Source organism: Homalodisca vitripennis, chromosome 5, assembly GCF_021130785.1.
Source record: "Homalodisca vitripennis isolate AUS2020 chromosome 5, UT_GWSS_2.1, whole genome shotgun sequence".
NCBI lineage: Eukaryota > Metazoa > Arthropoda > Insecta > Hemiptera > Cicadellidae > Homalodisca > Homalodisca vitripennis.
Genome location: NC_060211.1, coordinates 652,694 through 677,915, shown reverse-complemented (window position 1 = coordinate 677,915; position 25,222 = coordinate 652,694). Strand labels below are relative to the sequence as shown.

At 33.4% G+C, this 25,222-nt stretch overlaps 2 protein-coding genes across 2 annotated transcripts; one reads left to right on the top strand and one right to left on the bottom strand.

Annotated features, from left to right (window-relative positions):
- Window positions 1-24,902, bottom strand: LOC124363335 (SWI/SNF-related matrix-associated actin-dependent regulator of chromatin subfamily A-like protein 1). Its single transcript, XM_046818583.1, has 8 exons — window positions 24,624-24,902; window positions 16,146-16,759; window positions 14,942-15,057; window positions 12,195-12,307; window positions 11,158-11,292; window positions 9,870-10,050; window positions 9,046-9,067; window positions 1-92 (listed from the first exon to the last, which is right to left on the bottom strand). Exons 2-8 carry the CDS (start codon window positions 16,723-16,725, stop codon window positions 1-3), a joined length of 1,239 nt encoding a protein of 412 aa, XP_046674539.1. The 5' UTR covers window positions 16,726-16,759; window positions 24,624-24,902.
- On the top strand, window positions 18,786-19,742 carry LOC124363334. Its single transcript, XM_046818582.1, has one exon. The coding sequence runs from the start codon at window positions 18,786-18,788 to the stop codon at window positions 19,740-19,742; it is 957 nt and encodes a 318-aa protein (XP_046674538.1).
- Window positions 24,903-25,222: the final 320 nt, after the last annotated feature.

Here is a 25,222-nt window from a genome sequence, read left to right as displayed (position 1 = left end):
TTAGTTAGAATGAGGTCGTGTCCCCAAGCAGTCGAAAGCCTTGCTATAGTCAACCATAACAGCTGCTACAAGTTTGTTGTCCTCCAGCTGATCTGTGACACATTCAACTAGGCTGACTAATGCACTTAGTGTTGATCTTCCTTTTAAGAAGCCGTGCTGATGTTTTGTTAGCAGCTCTTGGTTTTGCAGATGTTTCAGTCATCCTTTTGATTGCAATTTTTTCTATTATTTTTTGAAAATGTGGATATCAATGAGATTGGCCGATAGTTCTCTAATTTTGTAGTTGTTCCAGTCTTGTGTTTTGGGTAAATCTTCGATAATTTTAGTAATGATGGGAAGTGTCCTTGTTCAAATGATTTATTTATCACAGCAGCAAGGGGGGCAGCGAGTTGTTCAGCACAATGCTTGACAGCCTTGGATGGTACCTCATCCAAACCACATGATAATTTTGATTTGAGAGAGCTAATTATTTCTAAAACTTCTTTTTTCATTGGTTGGAGCAAAGTTGAACACTTCGATGTATTGCCTAATGGGAGGGTTTTGAATTGACTGCGGGACATAATGCAGATCATTTCTGTTTTTTATCAGTGTATTTTCTGCTACTTCTGCAAAAAATTTATTTAGGTTTTCAGCAATCAACGAGGGATTGTTTTCAAATGTACCATTTATTTCCATTTGAAGAGGTGTTACACTTGGATTTTTAGCCTGCTTCTCTGAGTTTATTATGGTCCACAGTGCTTTTGATTTATTGTCGGATTTATTTATGTATTCTGTTGCTGCAGTACGTTTAAGGTTTCTAAGCTTGAGGTCGTAGTCTTTTTTCTTAGTGATCATTTCAGCCTTATCTGCAGCATTGCCAGTTTACTTCATATTTCCGAAAGGCCCTGAGAAAAAATTTCTTTCAATCTCCTGGCTTCTTCATCGTACTTGCCATTTTGCTTAGATCTTTTTTTGGTTCTTGATTTCTTATTTGGGCAAGTTAAGTCCAGATTCAGCCTTACATTCCTGTAAAAGGCATTGTACATTTCTTCAGCATCAGGCTCATTATACACACAGCTCCAGTCTACTTTCATAAGCTCCGTTTTAAGATTTTGAAGATTTTGTTTTACTGAAATTTCTTCTGTGTTCACTCACTGATGTTTGTGGGATTTTACTTTCTAGGTGTAAAAGACATTGTTGGCCTGTGTGATCTGATAAGCCTGTTTGAAAAATATTGAATTTGACAGTTGAATTGGGCATGTTAGTGCATATGCAGTCTATAGATGATTTGCAAGTGTTAGTTATGCGTGTTTCTGGGAGAGGGAGGCGTATTATTCCATGACTTAGCAGCTCTTCTTCAAAATGTTGGTTTTCTGGATTGTCAGTTAGTCTGTCAAAATTAACGTCACCCATTAAAAGTATTGGATTTGTCTCTGCTCGAATATTTTCCAGGATACTAGCTATCATCTCGATTGCTTGTTTACTTTGTCCTCCTGGAGGTCTATAAACTCCCAATATATGTAGTGATTGTTTGTTAATTTTGATCTTTATCAAGGCTGCTTCACACACTAATTCTATGCAGTAGTTGGCAATTATCCGCTGCTTCTCCCTCAATGCCTGATGTTTCCTCCAGATATATCGCAACTCCTCCAAGTTTATGATTGCCTCTGCTGAAAGCTGTAATTAGTTTATATCCATGAATTGATATTGAGCGTAGATTATCTTGATTTAGCCCATGTTCAGTTAATATCAGTACTGTTGGGCGCAACTGGTTTCAGAAAATGATTTAGCCTCTCAACTTTTTTAGACAGTCCCCTTATATTCTGGTGGAAAATTGAGATTTCTGAGGCTGAGTCCTTTTTTTTCAGAGTGGAGTTGATGAAAATCCTGTGGTTTTGTATGTTTTTGTGTCTTTCCTGTTTTGGTTGGCAGTTTTCTAAAAAAGCGTTTTCATTTTTTGAGGCGACTTCCATATTGATGTATATTTGTGGGGGTTGACTTTGGTTAGAAAAGTTTTTACTGATGGGTTTATTTTGGCGTTGCTGGGTTTGAAAATGGTCATTTTCTGAGCATCCCTTGAGGGCTTCAAGTTCTCTAGTTACAAAACTCCTCAAGGGTTTCTCCACTTGGGAGGATTTTAGCACTCAGTGGTGGTTTTTTCTCTCTTCTGATCCCTTCAATTAATCCTTCATTTACAGTAGTCCTTCTCAAGCCTGTTTCTACATTGGCAGGTTCTTCATGCCGAGCTTTGTTTTTGGCTACTTGGAGAGATACACTGAAATGGTTCCTCTCCTTCCCAGTTTGTTTTTTGCTCTTACTTATGTTATGGTTTTTAGAACAAGGAAGACTCTTTGCAGTGGGTGTACTTTGTGTGAGTGCTGGTACATACTTAGTTGATCACAATCACAATCACTCTTTAGTTAATACAATAATAATTACATTACAAGATATGAAACACATTTTTATGTAGAAATCAAAGGTGGTGGGAGTCAGTATGACTTATCTACTTAGTATCTTACAACAAGTACTCGTTCATACAGTTTTTAGGTAAATATTCTATACGTAATCATTAATACTTATTGATGATATATACATATTTCAATTACTATACAGATATATCCATGTTATATACTTATAAACTAATACATAAAATACACACAGGATTTGTTTATACAATAAATAATGACTTTCTTTAAATTTGACTTTCTTAAAATGTGAAAAAAGTCAATTATAAATGAATTATATAAAAAAGTGATATTGAGGTAAATTACAAATTGGAGAAAGAGGTCTTATCACAATTAGTAAAAGGCATTGGGATAAAAATGTAATATTTAAATGCAAATAAAAATACTCATAATAATGTACCATAGTTCTAATTATTTATGCTGAATCGCGGTAGGAAGTAGGCTCTTGTTAACTAGACGCGGTGCGTGGACATTGTTTGTTCAGTTAGACCGGTCAATCAGCTGATCGAGCTACGGTGATACGTTCCGACCCGGCTCGCTGGAGAGAGGGAGGGAGTCAGTCGAGTCTTGGAGTTTCCACGAGAAGGTGTACCGGTCCAGTTAAGATGCTGAAGTTCTTTCTCTAACCCTATAGTTGGGATTTAGAGTAATTATTTTATCGCGTGTAAATTCAATTTCAAGTATTTAATTTCTTTAGTGCGTTTTAGTTTCCGATCTGCCTCCGTAATCTTCAAAGTAGTAAGTCCCGTACCAGCGTATAGTTAATATATTTTATTTTTATAATACTGTAATTAAAATTTCTAAAGTTTCCCACATATTTCAGAGTCTGAAAAATTTAATTCAAATTTTTTTGAAGTATTGGTGAATTAAATTTTTGGTGATAAAGTAAATATCAAGTTTTGTGTTTTATATTAATTTTGAGTATTTTGAGAAGAGAACTTTTTATTTTGTTTTTGTTAATTTAAACCATTTTTGGAGAAGTATACATTTTTAGTTTAATTTAAATTTTAATTCCTTTTTATCAGACCTCTTAATTAGATTTGTTCGATTGAGTGACATTTTGAAGAAAATCGAATCACAAGTTTGTAAACTTTGTTAACCTTTTTGGTGAACTTAAATTTCGGAATAAATCAAGTATTTCCGAAAAGTTGTTTTAATTTATAAAGTATTAGCTCCATACAAATTCAATATATGTACTATAATAACGGTACAATAATATGGTTCACTTATATATTAAGGAATTGAAGTGAAGCTAATAGATGACAAGGACATTGTTTAAGGTAATTTTATATAATATATTATTAAAAATGAACGATACACGATTTCTGAAATGTCACTTGTCTATAAAAACGGTGTTCATTTGATAAAATCCTGGGTTTAAAATTGTATTATGTAGTTGTTACTTTGTTTTTAAAAATATGGTAATTTTTATAATGGGTAAAATTTAAGTGTTTTTATGATTGTGTTTAGTTATATGGACAGATTAATGAAACTGAGCCACAAACTATGGAAGATTCTGTGTACCATTTTTGTACACCATTGTAGTTGGGTTTTTAATATCCTAAAAAATTATTAATATATCTTTTTGGCTACGTTAACCCTAGAACTGGCGGTCATTTCATCCTGTAGTGTCGGGCTGTTTTGGAGCTTCGCGCAAAGTTTTTTTATAAAAAAATTATTAAAAATATAAAATAAAAGCAATATATAAATAAGAGTATATATTTTTGTGTTCAGAATTAAACGTAGAATTGCACTATATTGTAAAATTAACCATCAAAAATTTTCTAATAAAACACTTTTTTTAATCAAATATAAAATTTACGAAAAATATTTCTTAAATTTGGGGGGGACCATACCTAGCAAATGAAGTTATAAGTGTGAGAAATATTTATAAGTGAGATAGCCATTCTGTGTCAAATTTTATCTAGTTTCCAGAAAAGCATAAACATTATACACATTTATGAAAGCATCATAAAGCTATGGAACAAAAAGCAGCGATGCGTATAAATTCTGAAAATCGGGTGTACACGTAAGACTTTGGTAAAACAAGTTTTTCAAATACATTTATCTATGAATACATGTTATTTTGCATATTTTATTACTTAGAATAAAATAGAATATACAGTAGTAATGAAATAATTACCATAAATTATTTTTTGAAAAGTAAAAAAGGTTAAATTTTTGCCATTATTCAAAAATTTTGCGAAAAAATTTTCATTCAGCAAAATATGAAAATAGTTTCTAAAGCTTGTACTATATCAAAATTTATAAATTTATGGTTTATAAGTAATAGGAAATATTATGTAGTTAGAAAAACTATAAAATATAACTAAAGATATTAAAAAAATAGAGAATAACCCAAACAATTATTATATATAACCAAAGAAATTACAGGAAATATATATTTTTATTGTGAAAAACTATCTATTTACCAAAAATAAATAGTTACTTCAGAGCTAAAAGAGTGCTATAAATAACGTTTAGTAAAGTGAAAACAATATTCAAACTATGTGAAATGAATTTTTAGCCAAGTCATTTTGCCATAGCCTACACAAAGCCGGTAATTTCTCAAACATATTTCAGTAAATAGAAATTGATTTATTCTAAAATATATATGTTTTACACTACTACGACATCAAACAACACACTACACCCATTAAATATGACACTAAAACACGCGTAAAACTATTAAAACTTACAAATATCCACAGCTCGGCACGAAAGTGATACAGAAACGGCAGCGGCAATATGGCGGTCACAACAAACGGCGTCGCGTTTTCTTTTACGTTTCAAAATAACAAAGCTTGCTACGTCATAACCATAATACAAAGAGGAATAAAACTCATCTGTTCCTTAGCATTTTTCTTCCCGAATCCAATGGTGCATGAAATTATATCGATACGTTACCGGAGTATATTATAAAAAGTAATTATAGGAGGGAATGTTTTGATCGACAAAAATTTTGACGGTTAACACCACAAAAGCGGCATTAACCGAACATAATTATGTCGATTAACAGTTCTAGGGTTAAAGTTACCAAGGTGCTAACCAAATACACCAGCTCCCACCACCTCTTAAAGTTCATTTTTAGTCTTTAGTCATTACATGTTGACTTTTATATTTAACAACATATAAAACTAACAAACCAGGAACATTTTGAATTAGGCTCTGGATCAGCAGTTAGTACAAACACTTAAAATAAATTCAAGAAAAATGAATCTAAACAAGTTCTCAACCAGGACTGGAACATCTGTTTCAGACTTGTGGAGGTAATATTATAGAAAAAACCGGTGAGCTTTAATAAAGCTGAGGATTAACACTTCAGTAAGTTTACTATAAAACTTACAGCATGTCCAACAAAGTGGCTTGAAGAAGTTTTCCTGACTTCCATAAAAAAAAAAATAATGTTCTATATACTATTACCAATAAAATAAACGGCTTTTTAAAAGCTATTTGCATTTATAAATAATGTAGGTGTCAAAAATGGTCACAAATATTGATCCAAATACAGTAGTATTGATTTTCAAACTGAATCTTTCTTGAAAATTCTGTAGATTCGAGATTTGTAATTGTTGTAATTATTGTTTATTTATGAACTGTTTTAATCATGTGTTATTTGTTTGATTTCATTTGATATATGAGTTTGTATATTCCTGCAATAAAGAGAGTTTTTATATTCTATTCTATTTGTCTTCAACGCATCAATAGTTTCTTAACCAAAATTTTGTGTGACAAAAGTCATAATCCCATTATATTGTTGGTTGGGGTTTTCTTTAACTCTCATTAAAATCTGTAACTTTTTCTAGGGCTTTTGTGACCATAGACAACCATACAAGTTAATGATATTTTTTTTTTAGATTAGTAATTATAATTAGTAAAGTTTACGAAAGAATAACAAAATTAATAACTTCTTACTATAGAATAACATTACCTGTTTTGGTTTTTCTTTGTTCCTTTAAATCCAAACTGTGAAGCTCTGCTCTTTTAATTTTTTCTTTGTCTTCTGGTGACAATTTGCTTTCATATTCAGTTTTTAATTTATTGTAATTTATAATTTCTTCTTTGTACTGTTGAGTTAATTGATCTCTAAGCTTTGAATCAACGTTTGCCCATCTTTCTGATCCTATTTTGACCAATTCTAAAAAATACAAATAAAATAAAATAACACTCAAGTTAAGATTCCATATTGACTCCTTGCAATGCTGTTTTATTAATAAAACACACAAAGGACAGTTGTTGTTTAAACCAATCTATTGTTAACTGAATAATTATCTTTTTGGGGAAAAATTCTTGGTTTTACAACGGTATTCATACAAATATGGTTTTCATGAAATGATATTTTCATAAACATAATGTATTGTATAATCATAATTAAACAATTTTCAAAGTTTATTTTTTTAAATACAGTGAGCTAAAAACTTTTTTTCTTTCTCAATCCACTCTAGGAGACCATGTTTTACAAAATCGGGTAAAAGACAATTAAAAATTGAAAAAATTACAAATTGATAAAAATGGTATTTAGTTTTAGAAAGGTATAGTTTGCTGTGTTTATTTTATTCTTTGATTTTGATATTGATAAATCTCAAATTGCAGCATATTTATGCAAATTTTATACTGTTTTGTAATACATGGAATAATAATTTTGTTTATTCTCCCTTACTTCAGATCAATCTAAATAACAATTTATAACAATTACAAATGTGCATAAAATAATTCTAATTTTTAATATATAAAATAAATAGAACATGCTAAAGTCCTCACATATACAACTGACCTGCGTGAATAAAACTAAATTATTTCAAAAATAATTTGCTTCAATAATTAATACCAAATCTGAAGACTGTTCTAACACCTTTCTACTCTCTCCCACAAAATAGTACTGCAAATGAACATAATTTGTTCCCAAAGAGAAAGTAAACAAACTACTAACACATCAACGAAGCAAAAATGTATTCGACAACTTTTCCTCCATGATATGACCATCAAAGACTATTAAAACCATTTTTTAGTTTGACTATTAAAAATTATTGAAGTTGACATATGGATCAATAGTTTGATTCGCCCACTACCTAAAGCCACCATTGCAATATAATTGTTTATCATACATGACAACAACAAATTTTGATGGATTGTTTTTCTAATTTCAAAAAACAGTTAAAAGTTGTCTCATTTGTTGTTTTGAGGTTTGATAATTAATTAATTATCAAAGTATACATTTTTCATAAAAGGTTTTTAAATTTAAATTTCTCTCTGCATCACATTTTTAATTTTTCTTATGATAATAAATTGATGTCATAATTAGAATGCATTAGTCAGGTGTCCATTTTATTATCCATTGAATTTGTCTCATCAAAAAGTTAACAGGATTGGAAAATTGTAATTAAACTTCAAGAGAAGGATGGTGACTTAAAAGTCTCTCTATAAAATCTACTTCTTCAAAGACTTCTTCTATTGAGACTGTTGTAAAAATAAAGTTTGTAAAACAGTTTTGTAAAATTAGCATACGTTGAAATAATTATTGTAATAAATTAACCATACGTAATAATAATTTTCATACCTGTGATTTTCTTTTCGGGATACTCTTTATTAAGCGTTGGCCTAATTTGTGCCATAAACATTAAAAATTGGAGACATTGGTTTTTTTTGGTTTGGGTGGCACATTAAGCTTGTCATAAAAACTTTGTTTGTGGGCATGCAGCACATGTTTGTTGAGCACACAGTGGCAACAACCTGGAAAAGAAAACATGTGAATGAATCTATAACGTATTATTTGCTATGAAATTACTCTTGCTTTAATTCAATCAGTCATGCAATATTGACTTTTCCACTTGCTTAAAATTCTATTTAGTTGTAATTTAACTTTTTTAGCAAGGGGTAGGCTCAAAATAGTTTTGATTGCCCCATAACATTGATTTGTTAACAGCAACAAAAATGGCCCTCTTTGAATCCCATATTCATTATGGAATAATCCTCTGGGGAAGCTCTTTAGTTGATAATCTCAAAAGATTCTCGTTACACAAAACCGCTGTGCATTTCCTGGCAGCCTTAAACCTCGAGTCAGCTGTTGAGAGGACTTTAAGACACTTGGCATTCTCACAGTGATTATTTATCTATATCACTGAAGTCATCACTCATGCTGTTTCACAAGGTAACTTGCCTAGAATGATGACTATTAATGATCGTTACAACACAAGATGGCAATGACTTCTTACTGATACACAAAACTACACATTTCTCCAGAAAACCTTCCTATATTAGTGCAAGACTATTCACCATGCTTCCCATAAGGCTTTAAAAATTACGATTCCAAGACCTAAAAAAGACAACACTTATTTGGCTCAAAGATAAACCAATTTATACCATTGTAGAGTTCCAGACTGCAACAAACACTTACCTTTAAATAAATTTACAAGTGTTTTGAAGAAAACAAATTTTAATTTTTGATATCGTTATCAAAATTGTGTAAACTTCATATCACAACCATATTGTAATTATCTGATGGGGGGGGGTGGGGGGGGGGGGGGGTGGGGGGGGGGGGGGGTGGGGGGGGGGGGGGGTGGGGGGGGGGGGGGGTGGGGGGGGGGGGGGGTGGGGGGGGGGCTTTTAATACAGTGACTTTCATCCTGTCCAGAGAACATTATATCAACACATATGTTTTGAAGTCAAGAAATTTATTTTCAGAACAAAAATCTCAAAAATAACACTTCAAGTAATTTTAGTTAGATACATAATCAGATTTTCAAATTTCTATCCTCTTTAAAAACACATTTACAGGGTGGCCCACTTAAAATCTCTTTTCAAATTCCTGGTTTTCCCAGCCGAAACTTTCGATTCTCTAGTCCATTTTGAAACCAAATTAACTACTGTGATACTCTATTTAATCCTAACGCAGAGTGAAGGGTTTGTTACCAGCTGTATTTGCAAGAAATGTCACGAATCTGCGGTGGTCTAGCAAAATTTTGTCACTAGCAATCTACGAGAAATTTGGTGATGATTCATCCCTACCACCTATTTTAAGCTCTTTAGTTTTTATCTGTGTCTTTCAATACGTCGACATAACATCATGTATACCTAATAACATTCCTTTCTGTAATGTTTGGAAACTACTACATGTATCCAATTTGTAAAAATAAATAGAATAAACAATCAACAACACAGCTCTACCATGGAGCTGACTACAGTCCAGCATTGCGGTCAGAGGTCTGCGATACACAAACTTTAGTTAGAAGACGATTTATTTCTTGATTTCTTTTTTTTTTTTTTAACGGAAAAACTATTTTTGAGATTTTTCCAGTTCTAAAGGAAGATTTACGGCTTATTCCCGGTATCCCCGTTTCTTTAAATCCCCATCTTATTCTCGGTTTTTCCACTCAGGTGGCCACCCTGATTAACACAGTTAATTAGTCAGATTAATATGCTATTTACCAAAATGATAACTCCAAAACCCATTTTCTTTATTACGTCTCTCTTTTTTGATAGGAGATCATATGATAGAATAAGAACTTGTGCTCCATCCACATTATCTTTTCCTGATGTCATCACGAAAATGCGATGCAAAGGCACTGAGTTCGGCAGCCGTACTCTTATTTCTTCTTCCCACTGAAACCTTACAAAGGACTATCACATTATGGAATCTAAGAGTGATCCACTAACAAAAAAACATGCTGTTACATGGAGTTCTAATTCATTGCAGTAGTTGCTTTTTATCTAAAATCTTCACTTTATAAACACTATTTATTAAACTTTCCGAATATATTGTAACATTTAAACTACTTTTCATTTATACGATTATCAACAAGTTAAAAATGAAAATTTATAAATTTCTATACTTTCAAAATCCAAGTAAATAAATGAACTAAAATTTATTTCGTCTGTAAATTCTAAAATATATGTTGTATTTATTTGAAATTTAACAGTATAATATTTAACTGTATATATTTTAACAGTATTTAATAATATATTAATATTATAATTAATAACGTATTAATATTATAATTAATAATATATTAATATTATAATTATTAATTATATATTAATATTATAACTAATAATATATCACTATTATAATTCATAATATATTAATATTGGTAATTCTAAGCAATATATGGGTCAACCTCGATTTTTCTCATATTACAATATAATGTTCCAATAGTCAATTAGAAAAGGAAATGACTAGAATTTCTTGCCGGAAAGCAGTTATAGGGAGCAGGCAACCGCCAGACGGTCATATATTGCTTAGAGTTACCTATTAGTGATCAGGGACACTGACGTGATTTGGCCTTCAAATTTGGAACTACTCGAGTTAATTTTTTTTCTAAAAGAGCAAGCAGCGCGAAGGAATGAACCTTTTCCTATTCATTAATATTTATGTGCAAAATTTTGTATATTTAGCTTCACTAGTTCTAGAGATATTAATTTGTTTATACAAAATACAAAATGGCGGCTAGTGGCTAATATACACATTTTTCAAACTATGTTTATAGGACTTTTTTGTTTGTAATGATGAGTACCATCGGCCAAAGAAGTTTGTGAACACCCTGTATATTTGCAAAGCACCTGTAAAGAATGTTACCGTAACCGTAGACATATCTACAACTGTCTGCTACAAACACAGTCTTTACCAGATATATCCGCCTTCATCAAAACGAATGAATACATTCCTAATATCCAATCAAGTAAAAGGTACTAACTTAAAGACCTGATTCAAAATTACCTCATAGAGGAAGGGCAAACGATCAACAAAGGCCAGTCGGAGCGATAATAATCTGCAATTCCAAGGGCTTGGATACTTTTCCCTAAGCCCATGTCATCAGCAATTAAACACCTTCCACCTCTAGACACACCAAACCTGAAAATTTTAGAAAATCCAATAAAAATATTGCTATAAAACCGTTTTTTCATTACAAATATAATTTTGATTATTAAAGTTTTTTGCAATACAGAAATTTATCTGGTTGCATTAATGATACATTATGAATAAGAACCATTTTTAGAGAAACTATTTGTGTGCACAAAATCTTTTAAAATCAACACTACTTAAGATGACACTGATACAGAGATATGTGTGATTACTTGTATAGTTCCCTCACACAATTCCCCCCTCCCCCATCGATTCACCTAGCAAAATATCTTATTATAGACCCATATCAGTATTGAGCAATATTTCAAAAATATTAGAAGGCAATATATTATAGGATAACAACATTTTTTTTAAATCAACAAATTAAAATATAATAAGTAGTATGGTTTTAGGAAAAATAAAAGCACTGAATTAGCTCTTACATCCTTTGTCAATAGTGTTTCAAGGGCTTTGGATGAGTCAAGGTCTACAGCAGGTATTTTTTGCAACTTATCCGAGGCCTTTGACTGTGTAAATCATAACTGCTCTTGTCTAAACTATCTCACATTGGAATTAAAGGAAAAGCATTAAACTTAGAATCATATTTGAAAAACAGAGAACTATCATGAATGACAGTTTTTCCCACTTAAAATTACGTCTAATTGGGAAAACACAGATTATGGTGTCGCATAGGGTTCAATTTTAGGTCCAATTCTTTTTCTAGTCTACATCAATAATTTACCAATTGACCTAACAACCCAGTACCAATATTTCTAGACTGTTAGATGTTAAATTGTAGAATGCATACTTCAACGGAATTTCCAATTCACACTATTAGGATTTCACTGAATGATTTTCTCTCAAAATTACACAAATGTAACACATCTATCTAATATAACTAAGATGCATACTTTATTCCTTCCATCTGGAATGGGTATATGGTGTTGAGTAAGTTTTCATCCACCCTGGATATGTCCACCTTATTGATGTCTTGTTGGAAGTTTTTGGCCTTAGTTATAAAAGTCTGTAACAAGACACTCTGATAGACCATATATAAAAGAACAAGGCTACAGTATAATAAGCGGCCACCGTCACAATCAAATTATCAATACACATGATTATCTCAAGATACACATGAAGCTATTGGATTTATTAAACCAGGTGGGAGATCTGAAGAAATCCTTGATTTACACAACATTGATGGAGAAAACCTGTGAAAAGATGATTACTTCGTATAATATGTGGTACAAATGATGCCAAAAATAAACCAGAGGCAGGGTTAAATCCACTAAATAAAACTTTAGAAAGAGTTCATAGTAACCAACACGCAAAACCACAAAACCACACATTTGTACTAGTTGATTTACCAGAGGTACGATCTAGTGGACTGGTCATGTGTAAATAAAACAGTTAATGAAACGAATGTGAAGTTAAAAGCTCTAAGTGAACATTTCTTAAATGTAACACTCGTGTAAGCTGGTCAAGCAGAAAGAAAACAACATGGAATGCATTTGAACAGTTATAGGAAGAAATGGCTTAGTAAACAGATATGTATCACAGTAAAGAACTACAAAGAGAACAACAATTCATAAGGGATTTCTTTAATATATATCATCTGAATATTCAATCGGTTAGGAATGAATTGGACTCTTTAAACATTTGATTAAATGACTATGATTTCAATATTCTCACATTGAATGAACATTGTCTGAAGGCACAAGAACATGAACTGTACATTCCATTAGGTTTTAACTTAACCAGTAGTTACTGTAGACAGCTCCTCTGGTAGGGGGTGGCTTTTGTGTCTTTATTAAAAAGAATATTGAATTTCACACCATAAGTACAAAAGAGTTTTGTGTAGATAAAGTTTTTGAAATTGCAGCAATTTACCTGCAAAATTTGAATGTTGTTGTTGCAACGATATATTGTACTGCAGATACGGACTTTAATATATTTATAGGTTGTTTTGAGAATTTTATAAAATTTCTAAATAAAACTTATCAAAAAATCATGTTATGTAATATCAGGTGATTATAATGTAAATACATTGAAATATCCCAATCTTAATAACAACTTTTCAGATCTATTAACATCATTTAACTTATACTATCTGTATAATGAACCCCCAAGGTTAGGTGTTGCTTAGACAATATTATTACTTGTCTGTAGAGTCACTGACCCTCATTTATCCGATCATGCTGCTCTACATGCTGTTTGTTATAACTTAGGTATTTCAAGAGATTTTAATGTCTATTTTGAAACAGTATTATCTTTAAATAAACAAAAACTTATATTGAAATATATTGAAACTTTTAGAGAAAAACTTGTCTGTGCTTAGTCCACTTTAAACTCACTTCAAATAAATGGTTGAAAGTAGGAGAATTTTATTCCATTGTTGATTTTTTCAACTATGATATTAGTAAATTAAGTTTTTAATTTGTGTATTCATTTAATTTGTGTGTGTTGTGTTTAAATTATATTATGTTGTGTTTGTATGATTATAAAATCAAATATTTTTATTTAAACAACTGCAGCTTATACTATTTTATTCAACACGAATGTAAAAGATTCAACACTAGTTTTTAAGAAAGAATAATAGGATCTCGAACATTTTCAATCGTTGTATGTTATAAAAAGTAACATATAACAATGGCAAATCTTCAATTTATACCATTCTTTCAAATAATCCTTCATCAACAAACTTTAAACAAAGAAATTGTTAAGAACCATATTTTAAGACTCACAATTAATTGTCACATAACATTTACATAACTGTTCCGGAACATCTGTAACTAACAATTAATTGTCACATAACATTTACATAACTGTTCCGGAACATCTGTAACTAACAATTAATTGTCACATAACATTTACATAACTGTTCCGGAACATCTGTAACTAACAATTAATTGTCACATAACATTTACATAACTGTTCCGGAACATCTGTAACTAACAATTAGTGTGCAAAAAATTAATTCAACCCAATACATTTAAATATCTATTTATTAGTAGGGTTTCTGGAAGGAGATTTTGTATCTCTATCTCAGTTTATCGTGTAGGCCTAATGACAAAATGAACTCAAGTTTAAAGTTTTCTGGGATTTTTAATCCAGTCAGACCTGAACACATTGACTGTGACAGACACCTTGGTCTCATTCAGTACAGAGCAACAGTGAAGGTCTTAATGGAGCATTCACATATAGGTCACAAACTTATTGGATGGCTATAAGAACTTATTTTAATTAGACTTCTAATGGTGCCTCAATTGATAAACTACATTCCAAGTCAGTTATTGTATGTATACATATGGGTAATAATAAACAGCTTACACAATAATTATTCATTTTGCAGTAAAGTAGCTGTTAACTCCAAAGATACCCAGTAGAAATTATTATTATTTAGTTTATAACTCCTCTTGCTCCATGGAACTATATCCTACAGTTTGTATAGATTTTTGTTACACCCTGTATAGTTTTAAGAATATAAGTAACATCACTCTAACCATTGAACTAGAAATAAAAATAACTTGGTAACAAAAGAATATTATTTCCAATACAACTAGTTCTTAGTGTACACACTAGATATTATAGTATGGTACACTAAAATACTTACTAATCATACTTACTACCTAATTATTTTGATAAGAAATTATTTTACCTCCACTACACATTTTGGTAAATCTCCAATAACAACATGAGGTTTCAAAATACCCACTGACTTTTTGAGATTAGAATATTCTGACACAGGAAACGTCCACAATCTTGTTTTTGAATCTGAAAAAAAGCACCCTTAAAATGTACTATGCATTATGTTGCACTGTCGTAAAACTTTCCTGAAAACTTGCAGTTTATCTTAAACATAATATTATGTTTGAAACTAAAAATAAATAAATCTGAATTTTTTTAAATATGACAAGCTTTTAACTTGAATTTAAGAGTACTAAACTTTAGATATCCAATAAAATCCTACTCCTTAGAATAATGTTGGGGCTGGAGATTTTACAGTAATACTCTTAATTGAGTTGGGCTTAGTTTTATGATCTTGTTTTATAATCTAATATTCTTCTACAGCCCGGCAAGAATAATTTAGACTAAAACTGAAATTGCTGATATTTTTGCTGATAAATAAATAAGTCATTAATAAATATTACATAAACAATACCAATGAGAATAGTAGAGCTGTTTGAGGTTTTTATTCAAAATACATATTGGGGAATGATCCAATGCAAACAATACGCAGCATAAGCTACTAATTTTATGGAAATGTTCAAAGTAAGCTTCCATTTGTAACAAAAATTTTGATGTAGAAAAATGTTATGAAAATATTTTTTTCTACTAAGCAGAATCGAGAATGGTGTAATCTTAGTGAAAAGAGCATTATAACTGCAGAAAATTAAACATCTATCTCTCTCTACCCGAGGTACAATAATTATTTAAAACCATACTACTCAGTTTTTTTTACTATTTTTTGAAACATTAGCTTAAAATTTAGCTAAGGAATGACTTAAAAGTTTCAACAAAATATATGTTTCTTAATTTCTAAACGGACTGGCTTTTCTTTATTTGAAGGTTATTTTTGACGTGCTTTGTACCAAATTTAATCAAAATCTTAGGTGGAGTTTAATTGTTAACAAAAATGAGTTGATTTGATATGGAATGACAATAATTGACTAAGCCTGTAGTTTAGATTTGCAATAATAATCAATCCCTTTATGGTTCAACTAAAGCTTATCAATAATGTCTATGGGTGCAGAGACAAAATAAAAGGCTCCATCAATTAAAAATATTAAAAATCATCCCATATTAGAGGCGGTTAAACATTTTTTTCTAATATCCAATAACATAGTGATATACAATCTTACCATATTCTTTTCCTTTTATTGATCGAAACAAATCAATTGTTGGTTGATGAAATGCTATATCAACTGTGAACCGTTCTTTAGATATCAATCTACAAACTCCACAAATTGGATTGATCGGTTTTGATTGTACATAGATTGAGTTAACATCAATTTTCAGTGAGCTTTGAGCACTGCTTGAGTTTTTAACAGAATTGTTTGACTTAGAATAATTTACATCCAGAGGTGGATAGTTGGTATTCACGTTACTAGGAGAATTTGGAATTTTTTGGTGTGTTGAGGAAGCATGTAGAGGATGTTTCATCAAAGGAGAATTACACTTATTGGTAATAGATAAAGAATCAGATACATTGGAGACATTTCTATTAAAAGGCTTGTTAGTTGAAGTGCCAGGCACTGTGGCACTGATCCTTGGTGTTATCTGAAGGCTACTTGAAGAACCAGCTAAACTTCCACCAGCTGCTGAACTCTGTACAGGCGACTGAGACGTGTGTGCAGCAAGTCTTGCTGCTCTTTTTTCAAGAGCAAGTTTTCGATTCAGCTCAATTCTAGCCTTCTGTTCTGGAGTTAAATTTTGTTCCATGTTTATGTCTGTAGGATCTTATTCAGTGTCCAATCTGTAACAAATATCTTTATCCATAAGTAAACAATCAATCAAACAAAATAATCAATTCTTGAGAATAGTCTAAAGCGTTAAGTTTATTCTATTCTCTGTTTTGATTAAACATGCATTCAAAACCACCATCTAGAACCTTACCCTAATCAAATCAAAGTGTAATGCCAAACATCTATAAATCAGTACTAGTTGCATCACACATAATATTAAAACTAATTTTAGGCTTTATATATTCCATATATCAGTCTACACCTAAACAAACAGATTATTAACACACAGGACTCTAAGGGACAATTGTACAGTAAATAAACTTAGCCACAGAGAAAGCAAACCACAGAAGTAACACTCTCGTTACACCAGGTTGGTGACACGACATCTGGCTGCTGGCTAACTTCCATATAGTTGTATAGGTGCGTGTGTGACCCATACTGTAGTTAGAATTCGATAATGTTCAGATAATAATTAATGTCTAAATAAGCTTTAAAAGTTATATTGAAGGTAAACCCACTGCAGATTAGTGACAGAATATCTCATCACGCAGTAGCTGGTCCTAATGGCCAGTGATAAGTCCAGGGCAGAAATGTGATCTGCTTTTAATTTCACCTCCTAACAGTTCTAAATCTTTCTAGTAGACTGTGTGAGCATCATTTCTAGTCTACTGAATGTTTCGTCTTTCTTTAGTTTTCCCAAACACTTTTGTAAATAATCTATAAACCGCAATTGTATTAAAAATGAAAAATCATCTGAATTTACTCTACACTGTGTAGTGCAACCGATGTAATGTTTTTCTCAGCTGCTTTTACAACAGCAATGGGTTTTCTTGAAATCCATAGAGGAATGTTCAGTTACTCCCAGGATCTAGTGTTTAGCCAATTTTCCAAGATCTGATTTTTTTTTATTTTACAAGTACATCCCCATGTCTAATAATAAATATGCAACGTAAACTTTACTTGCGAGTTCCTCCCTTTAGGAGAGTGCCATCACCCCCTACAATAGAAATCGATCATCAGACGTATTAGTTTTGGTGGGGGTAAAAAAAAGGAGAGTATCATAAAGGTTAAAATTATGAAAGGATAACTTAATTATTCCTCAAATCAGTATCAGTAGCCAAAAACAGCCAGACTAGCCAATCGAAATTTCAACATTATTAACATATTCTGCTCGTCCTCCTGAACAAAAATATATGTGGTTTTTGGGGGTATAATCATAGATCACATCTATGTTTTTTAATAATGTAAATGTAAATTTTAATTTGTCTTATTGTGTACTGTGCTTATTGTTATCTATGATTTTCACTGATATCTGCTCCCGATAGCTTATCTGAGTGTTCAGTGGTCAAAACAGCTCTGTAGAGCGTCAACCAATGTTCCGTGCAGTACAGGCCGTGTCACCGTGCTCAGCGCCTCATTTGAGCACGCACACTACTGTCCTTCCCCGCACTAGAAGTCACGGTACAGTCTCACTGGAAAGCGACCACTCCAGCTAGGCTCACAACGCTCATTATGGCTTTCTTGCTCCTGTTTGCGGTCAACACCCTGTGTTTGTGTTGTGAATGTTGTGATACTTGTGGAAGTTTTGGAGCTGCTGGCATGGCAACACTGACTGTATTTAAGTCGAAGCTGGATGGCAAAGTTCTGAAAAGTCAGACACATGAAGTTATTTCTAATGTGATGGATTTTATGAGTAGAGAGGGTAAAGAGGGAACATTTGTTATTGACCCTAAGAAAGTGAGAGAAAGAGTGGCAACAGCTGTCAGTGTTTCGCGACAAACTCTAACCCGTATAAGCGCCGAAAAAAGAAAATTAGCTGAAACAACGACTTCCTTTGAAACTCCAAACAAAGTGAGAAAGGTGCCAAAAAAGGTGACTGGACTCGATGATTTTGATCTTGGTGTTATAAGACGGACAATCAACAATTTTTATTTGATCGAGAAATGTCTACCAACACTGAAGAAAATTTGTTCAAAACTCGAATGTGAAATACATTTTACCGGGTCTATCTCGAGTTTGAGAAGAATTGTTAGGAAAATGGGCTACAGATGGAAAAAGACCAAATCAAACAAACATATTCTCATGGAAACCCAGGATGTTGCTTACAAACGATTTGTATATTTGAGAAAAATTCAAGAATACCGGAAGGAGAAACGCCCCATAGTTTTTACGGACGAATCTTACATCGATTCAGCTCACGTTTCCGGAAAAGGTTGGTCCGATGACTCAAATGCAGGAGTGGCGGCCCCATTGTCCAAAGGCGAGCGACTTATTTTTCTACACGCAGGAGGAGAAATGGGCTTCGTGAAAAACTGTTTGACAATGTGGAGAGCCAACATAAAAACAGGAGATTATCACGACAATGTGAACGGCAAGATGTATTTTAAATGGCTGACGGAAAAATTAATTCCAAATTTACCTCCTCGGACTGTTGTGGTTATTGACAATCCATCTTATCACAATGTCCAAGTAGATAAGTGCCCAACTTCGAAGAACACAAAATCAGAAATGCAAGATTGGCTGATACAGAAGAATATTGCATTCTCATCGTCATCGCCGAAGGTGGAGCTCTATGAGTTGATTAGGCAACACAAACTGGCGCACATTCGCTATCAAATTGACGAGATTATGAGAGAACATGGACACGACATCCTTAGGCTCCCTCCATATCATCCCGAACTCAATGCCATAGAGCTAATCTGGGCTGATGTAAAAAACTGGGTTGCAGCTCACAATGTGACTTTCAACATACATGATGTTGAGCGCCTTGTGAACCAGAAGTTTGAAACCATAACTGAAATGGACTGGAAAAAAATATGTGAAAATGTGAAGAAAATGGAAGAGAAGTTCATAGGAGTTCAAAGTCAACTAGAAGATACCATTGAATCTTTTGTTATCGATCTTGGTGCAGAGTCCAGTGAAGAGGACAACAGTGACTTTTCTGAAGATGACATTGAAGACGGGAATTTGTCAGGGATCGAAGAGTTGATTTAAATGTTTATTTCCAATCTACACCCATTATTGTTTATGGACAACGAGGAGGACAATATATCACTTTGGAATCTTTAATCCCACAATGTTGTAATTATTGTATATAATAAATATTGTTTTGTGAGTATTTAAAATATGTAAATAACTTTTAATGCGGCCTCCGGCAGTCTCAAGCCTGCAATCGAGTATTGAAAATCTGAACGCAGAGAGAAAGTTATTTGTAACCATCAGAGGGAAATACCTTATCACAATAATTATGTCATGGATTTAAAGAAATATTATTTAAACATTTCTATGAAATCAATTTAAAGAAATATTTTGGTTCATACTGTTTAGTATAAATGTGTTTCCTCCATTGATAAAATAACGAAGATATTTTAATTTGTTGTGGAAGACACGAGGGCCAGAGGGACCTGCTAGAGTTGACTGTACCGAGTAAAACTAGGGGAGGTGGAGTGGGAGCATTGGCGTTGTCTCTCAGGCCACCCTCTCCTACGCGCCGAGCACGGTGACACTACCTGTATCCTTCACTGCCTCTTAGATAACATTGGCGTCCATTACTTGCATTACTTTAATAGCTTCAATTAGTTTTGAAAGTTATTTACGTTTTTTTATTGTGGATTACGTGAACAGTTAAAATATTAGGAAATTAATTTGTTCCTTTTTCATTGGTCACCGTGTTTTTCCACAGTTTTGTAAATATTATTCCACGCAAGGAAAGTAGTTCTACTTTTAATGTTTTATAACTAAGTTATTTGACCATTGCACCCCTCTAATTTTATATTATTTTGTTCAAGAGAACTATAGTACTAGGTTGATAACGTGAAATTTGTATTTTGCACCTCCAGCCGTTAAGTTTACAATTAGGCCTACCCCTCAAATCATATTTTGACATTTAAAAACAAATGTCACACGTGCAGCCTAAATAAATGTTACAGTATCAGCTAACCATATAGGCTACAGACTGATTGACCAGGAGGACTTTCAGTCTATCTAATTGCCTGATGGTGATACAACTATTTTAAACTGATTGCTATCAGACCGTTTCCTCCCTTGCCAGAATCAACAATGTAACCGTTTGTTGGGTTCCTGGTCATAAGGGGATTTCTGGGAACGAAAGAGCTGATGCCCTGGCCAACCAGGGCTCAGCAACAATTATGACGGGCCCTCAACCATTCTGCGGTGTTCCAAGGTGTGAATCCTCTAGGGTTGTCTCGAAATGGATTCGCGCGGAGCATGGGAGAAGGTGGAGGTTGCATCCGGGTTTGAGAGTGAGTAGAATGGTATTACAGTCACCTTCCTCCAAGGTGGCCTCGGACCTTCTCTCATTAAACAGATCAATGTCTTCCAAGGTCATTGGTCTCATTACGGGGCATGGTCACCTGAAGAAGCATCTACACAGAGTTGGTATCCTTCAGGAGGATCCGCTCTGTGGAAGGTGTAATGAGCAGGAGGAGACTGCTGAGCACCTGCTCTTTGATTGCCCAGCAATAGCAAGAGAGCGGTATGCCATCTTTGGTAGCTTGAACAGGGGTGGCGAGTTTTCCCAGGAGGACTTGATAGGTTGTTTTCGGCGGTTTGTTGAACTGCTGAAGTTGTAGACTGGTAGTCCTCATGGTGTTTTCGGGGTGCGCAAAAGGCCCTTGAGGCTTAAGTGCATGGCAGTAGGCCGCCCCAAGGAAAAAAAAAAAAAAAAAAAAAAAACTTGTGTCTGTGGTGGTCAATTTTAAGTAAGAAAATCTAAGTTAAAAAGGTAATTGTGAAAGTAACGGCCCGAGTGGCAAAATACGAGTTTCGCGTTATTAACTTATTGGAATCATCCTACTGAACAAAACAATATAAGGTTTGACAGGGTGGAAATGAGAAATAACGAAGTTGTAGAACATAAAAAATGGAATAACTGTTTATAGAGCCAAATGTCACAGTGTACACAGTGTAGTGGGTACGGCGGTTATCGCAAGATAACCTGATCAAGCAACGTTGAGCGTGGCTGCTGCTTGGATAGGTGACCGCTGAGCGATCCTGTCCTTGCAAGCCTGCCTGCCCGGTCATTGGTGGTGGTTCGGAAGTCACCTATAAGCCGTTGGTCCCCAGGTTAAGCGTAAGAGAGGGCTTCTTAGCCCTAACTTCGCCTGGTAAAATAAGACATTCTTTACTTTTTTTTTATTTCCCTGTTGTACATCCGCATCAGGCCTCATGTGACCTTTTGTAACAATGATTCAACCTCGTGATAACATCATCGGATGCGGCACCATTTTTGGAAACGTAAATGAAAAATAATACTGAAACAAGTAGAATTGTGACCCAAATGAACAATGTTTTTCTTAATTGCGAGCTACAAATTAACTAGTTGTTATCGGGTTGAGACGAGTGCCTCCGGTCAAAGGTGCTGCCGTAACCCGCTCTGATGTCATTGAAAGAAAAACACCCCTCGAGATAGTACCTATCAGTAAAATATCAAATTCTAGAGGGGCTGATCAAAAATAAAAATTGAAATGTAATGCAAAGAAATTTATGTAAAGTTTAAAAACGTAATAAATCATGAAAGACCCTCATATTAATATATAAATGGACATTAATAGAAAACACTTATCATTAGTGTGTTAGCGAATAGAGCTGAGTGGCAGCAACAAAAAAGTGGTGGAGCCTGGTATGTGGGAGGGGGTATTTGGCCTTGAAAAGGAATTCTGCCAGGAACCCGACAAAATGATGACCTTGGACACCATAATGAGGGATGTTCACCCTGACTTCTCATCAGTATTGTTCAAAGGTGTTTGTATGTGCTCTGTTATCAGGGTCAACAAAATTAATGGAATGATTGACGGAGAAATGCCTGAATCCCTCGTCACCAAGACAGTTGTAGGCCTTCCAACAGACACTAACAATTGTCGTACCTGGCAGAACCCATTCTTTAATAACGTCAAGCAGGGTGCCCCTGTCATGTTCAACAGGAACAAGGAAGGAATCTCTGCTCTGCCTTTCGATTCTTCCAAAAACCCACTGTCCCTGAATTCTTATGTCGCGATTGTATTTTCTCCTTTCAAATTTGGCCTCATCAATTTCAACGACCGCCAATTTTCTTTAACGTTGTTGAGATGTGATGGAAATACACTTTGCGGCAGAAACAATACCAGTCTATCACAGAATGTCCAGAAATGCCAAATTAAAACGAAATATAGCATACTCTCTGTGGCTTCAAATGCAATAACGTAGTCACCAAAACCAAAATATGTCTCTATGTCATTCTTTCAAAAAAGGAACCTGCCCGGGCCAATTTTAAAACCAATGTTTAATACTCTTTTTTTGGTACTTTTACAAATTTTTCTGTAACAACGATACAACAAAGTCTCCCAGTTTAAAAGAATATGTGACCGCACGACAAACAAATACACTTATTATTAAAATTCCATGTTCTATTAAAAAGAAAAGGTACTTTGGTATTATACCGACCACACACAGACATGAATCGTTATTTGACATTTTGCTTCTATTGATTACTAGATTAGCGTAGAACAATATTTCGTCAATATAAAACAGGAATTGTTTTATCGCAAACCCCTCCCCATCCTCAGACAGAGGTCAAAGTCGAGCGGTCTAGTAAATAACGTGATTGCAGAGTCTCGCCGCCCGTGCAGATGGTGCGTCGCTTTGTTGTACTTCCGTGTTTTACCTCTACATTTCTCCGAACACAAAAATTCAACAAAAACAAACATTACCAAACTAAAACTAAACTCTTTATTGAAAGAACACTCAAAACTTGTTTTTATTCTTGATCACATTCCGCCACCCAAAATGCGAGTGCCTCCGGCCCGAGGGTGCTGCTGATGCCCGCGCTGATGTCAACGAAATAAAAACATCCCTCGAGATAGTACCTATCAGTAAAATATCAAATTCTAGAGGGGCTGATCAGAAATATAAATTGAATTGTAATGGAAAGGCAATTATGTACCGTGCAAATCATGTGATGCCGCGCGGCCTGCCGTAATCAGGATTCTCAAGAAAGGTAAGATAACAGCGACAACAATACATCACAATACCTGGAAATGCTTGTAAGTTTGTAATTTTGTAATTAAAGAGTTGTTTTTTTCGTTCTATCATGTTTGTTTCTATAAATTTATATTTTTGTGTTCTTCATACTGGTGTGGTCGGTATAATCCCAAAGTACCAAAGAAAATAATCTCGTGTCAGTCAAAACGTAAACTCCTAACATGCCCGACAAAACACTTCGACACACACAATTCACTATGATTCGTCAAACTATTGGATAGTTGATCCATGATTGATAGCACTCACTTGATCTGAATTACAGTACATGATAACTTGTGAAGCACTGACCACAGACCCGGAGGGCTCAGATAACAGATATGCTATCAGTCCCGCCACAGATAACATTGAAGTAAACAGATATCCAAACAGCACACAAACAGAACATAAAAGTATTAGAAACTTAACTGTTTACGAATATACCCCCTATAACCATATATATTTTTGTTCATGAGGATAAGCAGAATACGTTGATAACGTTATATTCGTGATTCGCTAGGTCGGCCTTTAACTTCATAGATAACAAAAAATATAATCCCTCACCAAAATAAGCAAGGCTGATGATCAATTTATAAGGAGAATGCCCTCCATTTCTTTTAATTTCAAGAAAATTCAGGTTATGTAATTACACAACACAAATTGTTAACACAAACAAACACTTAGTGGATTCACACCAGATTAAGTGCCAAGTTTTGCATTCACTAATTTATACACTTCAATGACTAATAACTAGCCTATATGATTACCAATCACACTGTGATTTCTTTATTATCTAGCTAAAACCTGTTAAGGACAATTACTATTCTTTTTAACTCTGTTACACAATACATAATTTATTACCTTAGTATAATGTTTGATTCCATGATTCTACTGGCAAACAAATCTATTTAGCAATAAAATATAGTAATACTTTGTTACAATAATTCAGCTCTACTCTTGCATGAAAATACATATATATATAAAAGTAAAAATAAGAAATACTAAACAGCTTGAGTGGATATTCTTATTATAATAATTAAATAACCATCAATTGCTACAAAATTAAATTTATGTCCTTCTGACTTCAAACGGTTGATTGTTTATAACCTAACTTTCTCAAACCACCTGTTGTTGTTTATACACTTTACTGGTTTCTTCAGTTTACTTATAAAAGAGGATTTGGTAGCGTCATGAAGCCCCAAGGTACATTGGCACAGCAGTTGTTTCTATAGAAATATTGTTGGATGTGGTAGAAGTTGTGTGACACTTAATACATCATGCAACATAATGAATAGATCTGATTTTTGTTTGAACATATATAAATTGTTAAAGTGCACATATAACAAGCGTATAGCAAAGATGCTTTATCAATTTAGTGTTAGCCAAAGACGGAAGAGTGTAAGGATGGATGGGTGCTATGGGGAGCAGGAAATTAGGATAGAATATTTCTTCTTGTCTGG

Excerpts from the sequence above, each read along its gene's own strand:
- LOC124363335 (XM_046818583.1), bottom strand. The coding sequence starts at position 16,725 with ATGGAACAAAATTTAACTCCAGAACAGAAGGCTAGAATTGAGCTGAAT. Across the intron at positions 15,058-16,145 it reads AATAAAAGGAAAAGAATATG|ATTCAAAAACAAGATTGTGG; the intron begins GTAAGATTGTAT and ends GCTTTTTTTCAG. Across the intron at positions 93-9,045 it reads TGAAAGTCACTGTATTAAAA|ATCAGCTGGAGGACAACAAA; the intron begins GCCCCCCCCCCA and ends AATGTGTCACAG.
- LOC124363334 (XM_046818582.1), top strand. The coding sequence starts at position 18,786 with ATGGGCTACAGATGGAAAAAGACCAAATCAAACAAACATATTCTCATG.